The sequence below is a fragment of the Mustela putorius genome, unplaced genomic scaffold, assembly GCF_011764305.1.
Source record: "Mustela putorius furo isolate JIRA1106 unplaced genomic scaffold, ASM1176430v1.1 tig00001472_pilon_pilon_pilon, whole genome shotgun sequence".
NCBI lineage: Eukaryota > Metazoa > Chordata > Mammalia > Carnivora > Mustelidae > Mustela > Mustela putorius.
In genome coordinates this window covers 473,094-486,961 of record NW_025421756.1, presented here as the reverse complement: position 1 = coordinate 486,961, position 13,868 = coordinate 473,094, and the positions used below count along the sequence as shown (strand labels likewise).

At 40.1% G+C, this 13,868-nt stretch overlaps 1 protein-coding gene across 3 annotated transcripts in view; it reads right to left on the bottom strand.

Annotated features, from left to right (window-relative positions):
• The window catches only part of ARHGEF9 (Cdc42 guanine nucleotide exchange factor 9), a 197,314-nt gene extending 184,861 nt beyond the window's left edge, over positions 1 to 12,453 (bottom strand). For 2 of the 3 annotated variants that reach the window (XM_004781252.3, XM_045087793.1), the window contains exon 1: positions 11,645 to 12,453. In XM_004781252.3, coding sequence (XP_004781309.1) covers positions 11,645 to 11,674 — 30 coding nt within the window. In that variant the 5' untranslated portion in view covers positions 11,675 to 12,453. The remainder of the gene's footprint in view (positions 1 to 11,644) is intronic. The other variant, XM_004781258.3, reaches the window with a different exon arrangement.
• Positions 12,454 to 13,868: the final 1,415 nt, after the last annotated feature.

Below are 13,868 nucleotides of genomic sequence, written 5' to 3'. Positions count from 1 at the left end.
CAAAAAGTTAGAAAAATCAAATGCACAAGCTAACCTTACACCTAAAGGATCTGGAGAAAGTACAGCAAATACAGCCTAAACCAAGCAGGAGAATAGAAATAATAAAGATTATAGCAGAAATCAATGAAATAGAAACTAGAAGAACAATAGAACAGATCAATAAAACTTGAAGCTAGTTCTTGAAATAATTAAGAAGATTGATAAGCCTCTGGCCAGACTTATCCAAAAGAAAAGAGAAAGGACTCAAATTAACAAAATCTTGAATGAAAGGGGAGAAATCACAACCAATACCAAGGAAAAATAGACAATTACTAGAAGTTATTACCAGCAGCTATATGCCAACAAACTAGGACATCTGGAAGAAATGGATGCATTCCTGGAAACTTATAAACTACCAAGACTGAACTAGGAAGAAATAGACAATCTGAACAGACCAATAACCAGTAACAAAATTGAAGCAGTGATCAGAAACCTCCAAAAAATATAAGAGTCCAGGGCTAGATAGCTTCCCAGAGGAATTCTACCAAACATTTAAAGAATAAATCACACCTATTCTACTGAAGCTGTTCCAAAACATAGAAATGGAAGGAGAACTTCCAAACTCATTCTATGAGGCCAGCATTGCCCTAATCTCAAAACCAGACAAAGACCCCATAAAAAAGGAGAATTACAGACCAATATCCCTGAAGAATATGGATATCAAAATTCTCACCAAGACCCTAGCCAATAGCATCCAACAGAATGTTAAAAAGATTATTCACCACAACCAGGTGGGCTTTATTCCTGGGATGCAAGGGTGGTACAACATTCACAAATCAATCATTGTGATACATTAACAAAAGAACAGATAAGAACCATATGATCGTCTAAATTGATGCAGAAAAGGCATTTGACATAATACAGCATCCTTTCCTGATTAAAACTATCCACAGTGTAGGGAAATAGGGAACATACCTCAATATCATAAAAACTATCTACGAACAGCCTGCAGTGAATAACATTCTCAATGAGGAAAAACTGAAAGCTTTTCCCTTAAGGTCAGAAACATGACAGGGATGACCATTCTCCCCACTACTGTTCAACATAGTCCTAGAAGTCCTAGCCTCAGCAATCAGACAACAAAAAGAAATAAAAGGCATTCAAACTGGCAAAGAAGTAGAACTCTCACTCTTCACAGATGACATGATACTGTATGTTGAAAACCCATAAGACTCTACCCCAAAATTGCTAGAACATGCAGTAATTCGGCAATGAGGCAGGGTACAAAATGAATGCACAGAAATCAGTTGCATTTCTATATACTGACAATGTAACTGAGGAAAGAGAAATTAAGGAATTTCTCCCATTTATAATTGCACCAGCTAGTGCAATACCTAAGAATAAATGTAACCAAAGTGATAATAGATCTGTGGTATAAAACTATATAGAGCACTAATGAGAGAAACTGAGGAAGACACAAAGAAATGGAAAAACATATCATGCTCATGGATTGGAAGAAAAAATATTGTTAAAATGTCAATCCTGCCCAGACCAATGTACACCGAGGGAAAGAAAACAAAGTTTTCTTGGTTGAAAAAGAAAACCAAAGCCAGTAGCATCACAATGCCAAACTTCAAGCTGTATTACAAAGCTGTAATAATCAAGACAGGATGGTACTGGCACAAATACAGATACATAGCTCAATGGAACAGAATAGAGAGCCCAGAAATCGACCCTCAACTCTGTGGTCAACTAATCTTCAAAAAAGCAGGAAAGAATATCCAGTGAAAAATTCTCTTCACTAAATGGTGCTGGGAAAATTAGACAGCCACATGTAGAAGAATGAAACTGGACAATTTTCTTACAACATGCAGAAAAATAAACTCAAAATGGGTGAAAGACCTAAATGTGAGACAGGTATCCATCAAAATCCTGGAGAGTACACAGGCAGTAACCTCTTCAACCTTGTTCACAACAACTCTTGCTAGACACATCACCAATGGTAAGGGAAACAAAAATGAACTATTGGGACTTCATGAAGATAAAAAGTTTCTGCATAGTAAAAGAAACAGTCAACAAAACTAAAAGGCAACCGATGGAATGGGAGAAGATATTTGCAAATGATATGTCAGATAAAGGGCTAGTATCCAAGATCTATAAAGAACTTATCAAATTCAACACCTAAAAGACAAAGAATCCAGTCAAGAAATGTGCAGAAGACATGAATAAACATTTTTCAAGTGTTTTCATGTGTCTGTTAGTCACCCAGATGACTAACAGACACATGAAAAAATGTTCATCATCATCAGTCATCGGGGAAATACAAATCAAAACCACAATGAGATACCACTTCACATCTGTCAGAATGGCTAAAATTAACAACACAAGAAATAATAGGTGTTGGAAAGAATGCAGAGAAACTGGAACCATCTTGCACTGTTGGTGCAAATGGAAACTAGTGCATTCACTCTGGAGAACATTATGGAGTTTCCTCAAAAACTAATGATGTACTATATGTTGGCTAATTGAATTTAAATTAAAAAATAAAGAGAAAAAAACCTAAAAATAGAACTACTCTATGACCCAGCAATTGCATTACTAGGTATTTACCCAAAAGATAAATAAATACAAATTTTATGGGGTTTTGGACATGTACCTCTATATTCACATGAACAAATTCCTTAAAATCTCACTCCCTCTTCCTCTAAACACACACACATGCACATGCACACCCTGTTGCTACTGTTTCTCTGGAGAACGCGGACTAATACAAAAGGAAACTGAAGATTAGAATGGTTAAATCCCTTGCCCACGGGGTGCCTGGGTGGCTCAGTGGGTTAAGCCTCTGCCTTCGGCTCAGGTCATGATCCCAGGGGCCTGGGATCGAGTCCCGCATTGGGCTCTCTGCTCAGCAGGGAGCCTGCTTCTCCTCATCTCTCTGTCTGTCTCTCTGCCTATTTGTTAATTTTATGTGTCAACTTGAGTGGGCCTTGATGCCCAGATGTTTGGTCAAACGTTATTCTGAATATTTCTATGAAGGTATTTTTGATGAAATTAACACTTAATCAGTGGACTTCAAATAAAATAATATTCCATAATCTGAGTGGGGCTAGTCTAATCATGACCTGAGCCTAAGGCAGAGGCTTAACCCACTGAGCTACCCAGGCACCCCGTGAATGAAATTCTTATTGTATCTCTTAACACTCAGCAAAAAGTTAGGTCTGGTCTTCTGAGGCCTGAATTCAGGGAAGAAGAAAAGATTGTATTCTGCCCACCCAAGTGTATACCCTTCTGTCCTGTCATACTAATTACTCCTTACATGGGTGGAAAATAGCAGAGATCACACAGCCCTTTCCTGTCTACTCACTCATCTGATTCTCACAACAGACTCCGAAGATAAGCAAGGCTATGTGATGGTTAATTTTATGTATCAACTTGAGCTAGACTGGGCCACAGGGTACCCAGATATTTGGTTAAACATTATTCTGGGTGTTTCTGGATGAGATTAACATCTGAATCTATAGACTGAGTAAAGCAGAGTATCCTCTCCAATGTGGATGTGTCCCATCCAATCAATTGAATACCTGAATAAAACAAAAATGCTAAAAGGGAACTCCTCCTGCCTGACAGCTTGGGCTAGGATTGCACGCGTGCGCACGTGTGTGTGTGTGTGTGTGTGTGTGTACTACCTCCAGCTACCAAGGCAACTTCTCCCATTCTCTTACCTCTCCATTTGTGCAATGAAAGGAACCGTCCATCACTCAGTCTTATCATGTCATTGCCCTTTCTAACCAGGCAAAACTTTTGAGTCTGGCATTCAAGGATTCAAGGTCTTTCTTGATGTAGTCCCAGTTCATCTTGCCATAATTATTGGATCCAGCCACACCAGAGCACCCATATTGTATTTCCAGAACATACTATCATTTTCATGCCTCAGTTCTTTGTCTAATATTGTTCTATCTGCTGGGAACATTTTTTGTTTCGCCTATGTCTACTCTCCACACCAGGCCAACTCCATTATCTGAAAGGCTTGACAGTACAGCTTAAATACCTATATTCTATGAAGTCATGCCCAATCCTCTGAATCCCCTCAACCATGTATTTGCTCTACTGTATTCATATCACCGTCTTTGTACCTTCTATAGCATTTTACCCAGGCTGACTTTTATCTCTCCTACTGAATTATAAGCTCCTGAAGGCATAAAGTAATCTTTTCTTGACTATCCCATACCTCAGGTTGAGATAGTGTCCTGGAAGTAGCTGCTTGATAAACATTCATTTTCTGAAATGGCCTGTTAAAATCCATTGCAGCATTGTTTATCATGGCAAATGACTGGAGATCAATAAAGGATACAGTAGAATCCTATGAAGCCATACAAAAAGAGGCATATCTGCAGGTAATGGTATGGAATAATCTTCAAGAGTATTATTAATTGAAAAACAGGCAAGAACAGAACTGTTGAATATGCTAACTGTATAAAGAAAAGAAGTGTGTGTGTGTGCATATATATATATATATATACATATATATATATGTATATATATATATATATACATACATAAGTAAATGTTTGAAAAGGTGTAGGATATATCTATGCAAACACCTAAGAAACATACGACAGTGGCTGTCTGTAGACCATGCAACCAAGAACCAGGGGCAGAAAAAAAAAAAAGAAAAAATTTATGAAAACAATTTTTACCTCAATCCCTTCCCTGTTCTTTGAATCTTGTGCCATGTGCATATATTGCCTATTTAGGGTAAATAAGTTGTCATGCATCTATTACATGGGGAAGGGAACATATTGAGTTGTTATTAAGTATTGACATAAATTTATTTTCACATTAGCTAGAAGGACCCTGAGGAATGTATATGATTAGTTGGCAATTGCAAACAAATGAAGCTGTGGTTCTGAGCCAAATGGGATGGGCTCGGGCTCTGAAAGGAATATAAAAATTAAAACAATAAATATTTATATAGCTTTTACTCTCCTCCAGGCATTGTTCAAAGTACCTTATATGCATCCACTCATTTAATCTTCACAGCAACACTATCAAATGGGTATGTACTACTATCTTCCCAACTTTAAAAATGAGGACCCCAAGGGGTTAAGTAGGCTGCCCAAGACCACACAGACAGTAAGTGGCCAGAGCAAGTATTTGAATTCAGGGAATCTGGTTCCAGGGTCTATGCTCCCAAACGTTATACAATGTTGCTAATACCAAGATGGAGTGATGAATGCTAGATAACTCTACCTGTTATCACCAGCACCTAGCAGTTTATAAATAATCAATAAATACCTTGGATTAATGTATGAACTGATAGATGGACCAAATAAATTGATGTGTGCATGGGTGAGTAAATCAATGAGTGGATGAGGAATGGATAGAGGGATAGGGGTGAATGGGTTGTAGCTGGGTGACTGGGTTGTGTAAAGAGTAAGGTTTTTAAAATCAGATCTTGATTTGAAATCTGATGCTGCCCTTTAGTTACCCCTGAGCAAGGTACTTAAACTCTCTATCCCTGTTTCTAAACCAGACTAGGCTATGAACTCCCAGAGGGCAGGGATATTTTTCTGTTTCATTCCCTGCTGTATCCCCAATCACTAGAAAGGTACCTATCTATCACATGGTAAATGCTCAGCAAATATTTGTTACAAAATCTTATAAACTAACAAATGTGGTATTAAAACCCATTTTGTAGGGGCTAATGTGAGGACTGACTGAGATTACATTTAGTGTAACTGGCATATAACATGTGAGCTTCCCTTCCCTTGCCCCCTACTAATGAAGAGTACAGAAGGCACATTTAACTGAGAATTGAGATATGCGGATTCTTTTCCCAGTTACTGAGGGGCATTCAGGAAGGGGTCTGCAAACCTTTTCTATAATGGGTCAAATAGTGAATGTTGTAAGCTTTGCAGGCTATGTGGTCTCTGACAACTACTCAACTCTGCCTTTGTATCATAAAAGCAGAATGGGCATGACTGTGTTCCCATAAAACTTAATTTATGCACACTGAGATTTGAATTTCATATAAATTTTCATATAATTTCATATATGTGTCACAAAGTATTATTTTTTTCCAATCTTTTTTCCAGCTATTTAAAAATATAAAAACCATTCTTAGTCTGTAGGCTGGATTCGAACAGCAGACTGTAGTTTGCTGACCCGTGATCTAAGGACTTGGACTAAATTATTCCCAGTGTCCGTCAGCTTAGACATTATACCTGAGGCATCCCAGAAGTAACATAAGTATTATAAAGAATAAAGCCTGAAACTATACTTGCCATCAAATTCTGGAAAGTAGATAACAGAGCGGACTGGATCTGTTCTAGTTTAAGAGAACACCTCAAAAAAGGAGGAGGCTCAAATTTTGTCCCCACCCCTCATTTACCCAGGCTGAACTGCATTTTGAAATAGATCTATTGTCAGAACTTCAACTGTCACTAATACCTCCCAATTCACTGAGTTTGATACAGAGGTCACACACTGCCTACTGGATATGCCCCATACATGGCTATCCAAGCATCTCAGACTCAACATGGCTCATACTGTACTTGCCATCTCCTCTCCACCTCTTTCCTAAACAGTAGTCCTCATTTTACATTCCCCATTTCTGGAAGGGATATTCTTATTCATCTGGTCTCAAAAGAAGACTCTGTCACTAGTAGGAAGCAAAGGAAGACTAGGGTATGTCACATCTTAATTGATCTTTCACCAGATTGATGGCAGTATTTTGACTATGGCAGCATCAATCAGTCTATGGCTCATAGTCCAAAGCCAAATTAAGTCCTGAGATTCTGCATTTTTACACTGGCAGGTATACATGTGAATTAACTGTGGCAATGACTGTAGATTGTCTTCCTCAGCCCACTCTCCTCTTCTTCCTTTGCATCAGAAACTTTGCCCCTGATTGTTGGCTGTGCACACTGCCACCCAGTTTACATGACTACTTTCCCAAGTTTCCCTTGCAGCTGGAAACATTCTTGTGACTCAGTACTGACCAATGAGATATAAGTAGAAATATTAAATAGGACCTTTAGGAAGATTTCTTTAAAAAGGATAGCGAAGTTCTTTTCCTCTTCTTTTAACCTTCCTGTTTCTTAAATTGTGGATGTTAACAGATGTTCTGGAGCTTCCACACCTATCTTGGGACCATTAAGCAACCTCAACAATGAAAGCCAAATGCTCAGATAGTGCAGGAGAGATGTTCCTAAAAGCTTCATGAAGTTGCCATACTGGCCCTAGTATGCCTATCTCCTGACTTCCTTTATGTGAAATAAAACCTGTGTGTTTTAAGCCAGTGTAGTTAGATCTCTGTTATTCATAGCAGAATCAAGCCAACTATCAAACTTACTAATTGGCCATTTTATCTCACCTATGCAGAGGTTTCTACCAACTTCAACATTGTGGATTTTATAAAGGTCACATGAAATTTGGCATTGAATTTAGTCTATGATTTCATATTCTCCAAAGCAGTGGCATACTAAATGTGGGACAGTGGAAGTGGGCAACTCTCAGTGCAGGCGATGGGGGGGGGGGGTGTACTATCTATAGAATTTTTTTTAAAGATGAAAAGTCAAATTATTTTTATCACTATGAATCAGTAATTTTAAACAATGTCCATAATAGCATACTCCTCTCTATAGAAAACCTTTTGTTGGTCAAAGTTCTAAGCTGCTGTTGTTATTATTGAGTTTTAAATCATCCCTTATATTACTTATCCTTTAATAACACTGCTTTCTACAAGGAAGTGAATTCAGTTGTGCCCCCCACACCACCACCATATACACAGACTTTATATGTGTTCCCTCATTTCCTTTCACTTGCAAAGTTTTAGAATTATTCAAGGTAGCTTTGGGTGAATTTCATGTCTGCAATCTCTCTGGTATTACATGTTTCATCATTTAAATAGTAGGTTCAAAGTAAACAATGATAGCACTGTTTGTAAAGTCAAAGAAACAGAATGTAAGTCACTACAATTCTGTAATTCTATTTGACCAACTGGAGTTTTTATTTGTGCTTAAAATTTAAAACACCAAAAATAATACAAACTGCAATGTGTACTATTTTTGTTTAGTAAGCGCACATTTTAGGTTATATGTGAGATGTTACTGAATTTAAATATCTTTTAAACTGAAATTCATTCCACTTTTTCATTACTAGTTATTTTAAAATTAAAGTCAAAACAATAAAATAATTATTAATACATGATTATTATTGAAAATACTTTTGTCATATAAATGAGCATATTAAAATGAGTTATTCCAGATATCACATATGCTAAGTATACCACATCTCTAAAGTAGTAATAATATAATTAATCTTATTGTACATAATTTTAGAAAGCAAGGAACTGGCTTGCTGGTAATTCACATAGAACCAACCCTCAATTAGCCCCATCAGAGGCCAGGAACCCAAAGCAGATCATTTGATCATTGACTTAGAGATGAAATGTCCTTGCCTACATCTACCCATTCTTCATTCATTCTAGACCCACACTCAGCTGTATGAGAATCAGATGGGTGATGAAAGGAAAAAGACACAAAGTATCTACAAATGACTCTGGGTATAGCCATTTTACTCTTGTCCAAACCACCATCCCCTCTAACCTGGATATTTTAAGAGCCTCCTTACACCTTTTACCTTTGTTTCACTCAATTTACTCTGTTAAATTTTAAGGCAGATCATGTTCCTTATATATTCAAACCTTCCAAAATCTACCCATCTCACTCAGATTAAATGTCCCCAGGGAAACTGACTTCCATGCTGTTCCTTAAACAAGCCAGTTGTCCTCTACCTCTCTCCAGCCCCCTTCTCCAGCTGTTTCTTATGTCTAGAACCCTCTTCTAAATATCTGCACAGAGCTTGTTTCTTTATTTCCTACACATCTATCTTAATCAGATAGACTCTAAATCAATCTGTCTAATATATCATCCCATCCCCTATTTCTCTCTATTCTTTTACCAGGTTTTCTTTTTCTTCTTAGTGCTTAGCACCTCCTGCCATATTAATTTTTGTAATTGTTTAGTGAACACCCAACTCCCAGAATGTAAGATCCATGAGAATGGAGAACTTGTTTTTGCTCACTGCTATCTCCCCAGCACCAAAATCAGTGCCAACTCATAGTAGATACTCCATATTTTTAATGAATTAACAACTTCAATAACACCTGTGAAATAAGGTATTTTACACCCATTTTATAGATGAGAAAACTGAGATGAAAGAAGTCTGACAATTGGTAAGTGTTTCAGAGCTGAGAAGTATAAAAGCCAGGACTTCAGCCTCAGACTTCTGACTCTGAGACCACTACTCTTTCTACTCTAGGCCTAACTCAGCACAAACTGCATTGCAAACAGAAGTTATGAATAAATATACTAAACAATTTACTATCAAAAGTGAACTCACAGTTTTTTTTTTTTAACACTCTCTATTGAGACAGATTTTATTCTGTAAAATCCCTACTGGTGTTTCATGTTCAAGGACTTTCTTTCACATGTGACACGTGCAATCAGTTAAAGTAGTCCAATGTTCTAAAAAGAAATACCACTGTTATAAAAAGCCTAGCATAAATTTCAAGCACTTTGCAAATGAAAGAACAAGGAGTAAAGACCTTTTGACTGGCCACATTATGAAATGGTTGCTAAACAAATAATCCCTTTTTTTTTTTTCCAAAGTGAGCCACTAGTTACATTTTGTCCAACATTTACTTTTAGGAATCTGGAATCTCAGATCTCCAAGGAATTTTGGTCATCATTAATAGCCCCATTTAACAGGTGAGAAAACTGAGATTTAAACATTCCTATCAAAACAATAGCAGGGCCAAAACTAGAGGTTTCCTGCCTCCAGACTGGAATAAATTTTCTTGAATTCTAGCAAATGATTAAATAAATGCTTTCATCATATAATATTCACCACTCAAGTCCCCTAAAAATATTGTAAGAATTCCCCATCAATCAATCTTTAATTCTAATTCTATAGTCTCTACAAGGTATCTGTTATTCCCTCCTTTCTCTCACACACAATTGGCAAAACTTCAGATTTCTCCCACTAATTTAATCTGTTGTCAATGGGTGGCTCTGGACCCCTATACTAAAATATATTTAGAAGAGGTGGGAGGTCTCACCCATACTCAGCTACAAGAAATACCAGGACTGTCATGTTTTGTTTTTGTTTTGTTTTGTTTTTCAGGCAAATTTCATGGCATTAGTTCATCCTGAAAGAAGTGTTTCCCAAGATCATTACTATTTGTTCCTCTCTGCCTATCGGCACCACTTGAACTGATGATTTTGTGAAGCAGTGGAGAGAGACAATGATAAAAATACAGAAGACTCCTGTGCTAGACACAATTTTGCCTTCATGGATCTGTGTGGCCCTGGGCAAGTCTCTCCCATTCTCTGGGCTGCAGCTTTCCTGAATGGATGACAAGGACTTGAAGGTCTTTTCTGGTTCTACAAACATTTGAAACAGCTTTGATGGGACCCCAGGGAAGGAGAGAAGTCTGAAAAGAGTCTCTTAAAGCTCTGGCATGTAGGAATATAAACTGGTTGCCTTTAAGAATCAGTGAAATAGAATCCTAAGGAAACCATGAGGAAAGGAGGACAGCTCCTCTGAATACAGTCCTAATCCATACCAAATTCCTCTTCCCTTCCAGAACAGGAGGAAAAAAATAGTTAAATATCAGTTTTTACCCAACTGCTTCAGGCTACTTTCCTTCAGCTGTGGGTTGTGGCTGGCAGTGCAGAAGTGTGGGCTAAGATTGCCAACAACTGCTGCTACCCCAACCCAACTGCCCTCTAAGACCCTCTCGCCCATGCCTCCAACCCCCCAGAGTCTCTGACCAGACTTGAGCTACCCCTGGCTGAGTGAGAGACGCATCATGATGCAGCCACCATTTCCTCTCTTCAAGGGAAGTCATTCCAAGGTCTCCAGGTGGAGAAAGGAGCACCATAGAATAGAATGAACTGTTGGAAGATAATACTAAACACACACACAAGCACACACTCCTTAGATGTGGGGTGGGAATGAGAAAGAGCTCTTCTAACTGAATAGAGCTCAGGCATATTTCCAGGATGAGGGTTTCTGCAGGTCTCTCTCCTTTACAAAACCCCGAGTGGACAGGGTGACTCCAGCCCAGGCAAGAAAGAGCTCCAGGGCCCCCCTATGCAGCATCCTTGAGAATCACTCCCTGGCCCTCAAGCCCTGAGACTGGCCAGGGTGAAGGGGTACATGCAGCCTATTTGGGGGACCATGAAGCTCTTCCATACTGCCTTCTCCACAATCCCAGGCTTTTTGATTACCCCCTCCCTCCCAAACCCATAGCAGCTCACCGGCACCTTCAAGACTCACTGTTCCCAGGGAGACCCTCTGCCAGTCCCCCTTGCCCCCTTCGCCTTCCAGGTAACCCCCACTCTCATTACACCCCAATGGGGGGGTGTGGATAGGGATGCAGAGGGGGATGGGAGGGGTCTTTCTTCAGCAGGCGATTGAACAAGGGCTCCTAAAATGGCCACAGCAAGCTCGCTACTGTCTCAAGGACAGTAGCAGAGAGGGCGGTGGGCAGAAGCCAGGGGTCTTACTGCAGGGCGGCAGAGGGTGAAGAAGCCCGGGGTGGGGCTAAGGGACTGAGGTTCAGGGAGGGTAAGCCGAGGTTATATGCACTCACCATTCCTGATCCGCCCCTTATCCACTGCATGGTGCCCGTGAAGTCCGGCTTCTCTGAGGCCTGCGTGGCTGGCGCCGGTAGTCTCAGGCAGGCTGGGCTGGTAGGGCTGGATCGAATGAAAGCCCAAGCGCCCCCTCCGCCTCCCCTCCTCCACAGCCCTACAGCCCAATCCCCTCCGCCCCAGACCTCCCCTTCAGTCAGGTTGTTCCTTCCCAGCGGGCAGGCTCTGCCTCTCCGCCCTCCAGCTCCAGAGGTGCTTGACTGGGAGAAGCGTAGGAGGAGGGTCCCAACCGACTGCCTTTGTCCCCTGCCAAGGCTTCAGAACTGGGAAGTGGGGTGCAAGGAGAGGGTGGGTGAAAATGACCTTCACTGGGGAATAGGTGGAGGCCACCTCTTCCTCCCTCCCCACCCGTGCTGTAGTTAGATGCTGTTTATTGTGGGGCTCCCCAGTTGTGTCAGTTGTGTCGAGTCAGCTAAAAGTCCTCTCTAAAGTTGCCAGAGGTGTTGGGCCAGCCTCTGAAATAATAAGATCCCGCCCCAGTGGAGCCCTGCCAACAGTCTCTTGCCTCCCTTCCCCCAGCCCTCCCTCTGCATACTCCCCTCTGATCCTCTCTCCTATTGTGTACTCTTCTGGGGCTTTCATCCTCATTACTTTCGTTTCTCAGAACAACCCTGTGAACACAGGCATTAGTATCTTCATTTTACAGATAAATAAATGGAGGTTTAGAAGATGGAAGAGACCTATCTAAGGTCACATAAAAAAGATAAAGCCTCAACTTTACCCTCTGCAGCTTTCCAAGCTTCTTTTTGCTAACGCAATCGCGCCTGCGCGCGTGCGCACCCCTGCGGCGCGCGCACGCAGGCGGACACACAAACCATTCCAGGATTTTACTTCACATCCTCAGGAATGTGAAAGGTAGCTTGTTGATGGATGAATTTTCCGCTTAATTATTTTGCTGAGAATGAGTCAAAAGAAAATCAGCAAAACAGGCAAACGGAGATACCACCCACCTCTTCATAAAGTCCCTAAATCTGGGCAATGCAACCCAGGCTGATACTTAAGCTGCTGAGTGTTGACATTGTTGGTCACATTCACACCCATTATTATTCCATGTAGTCTTTACAGTTACCCTGTAAGAAGAACATGACAGGGAGTGTTAATTAGCCCCCTGTTAAATACATAAACACCGAAGCCCGAAGATTGAAAGATATTTGCCCAAGGTAGCACAGCTAAATAGAATTATAAGTTGTTGTGGTTTTTTTGTGTGTGTTTTTTTGTTGTTGTTTTTAAATCAGGGACAATGAATCACTCACCTTGGTATTTCCTACAGTGGTGACTGTTACATAGAAGATATCTAATAAAAACTTGGACTGGGGTGTCTGGGTGGCTTAGTGGGTTAAGCCTCTGCCTTCAGCTCAGGTCATGATTCCTGGGTCCTGGGATGAGCCCCGCATGGGGCTCTCTGCTCAGCGGGGAGCCTGCCTCCCCCTCCCTCTCTGCCTGCCTCTCTGCCTATTTGTGATCTCTGTCTGTCAAATATATAAATGAAATCTTAAAAAAAAACTTGGATATTTTTGATGGATGCATTCATTCAATAATATTGAATCCCTATGTGCCAATAATTGTGATAGATGGTCAGGATGCAAGACAGAGTTCTTCATGGACTTTAAAATATACTTTGAATGGAGGGAAAATAGACAACAGATAAGTAAACAACAGGATAATTAAAGGTTATGATACTTTCAAAGATTATGGACTAATTTATGTGATAGTGAATAGTCCTGGGATTGTAGAAGTTATAGACAACTATAGATAACAAGTTATAGACAACTATATCATTCATAATCCATTCAAGAAAATAGAAACAATCCTAGATCTTTTAAAGAGAGAGCATTTAATATAGGAAATATATCTTACCTGCAGAGCTAAAAATCAAACAGGAGATGGTGAGAAAGCCAACATTTAACAACCACAGAAAACTGCTACCACCCATAGGGCTAGATAGATAATGGGAAAGGTAATGTTGCCAGGACCCAGAAACTGGTGCTAAACTGAAACTAAAAGCAAGGGGTGGGTGGCCTGATGGTTCAGAAGCGGTGAATGGAGGAGTAGTTAAGCAGATGCTAGAATTGTGTAGGAGATACAGCCATTTCCAGAATATACCTCTCTGAAGCACAGGTATATATACAGGGAAGTAAAGGTAATACCCGGTTTCTTCCTTCT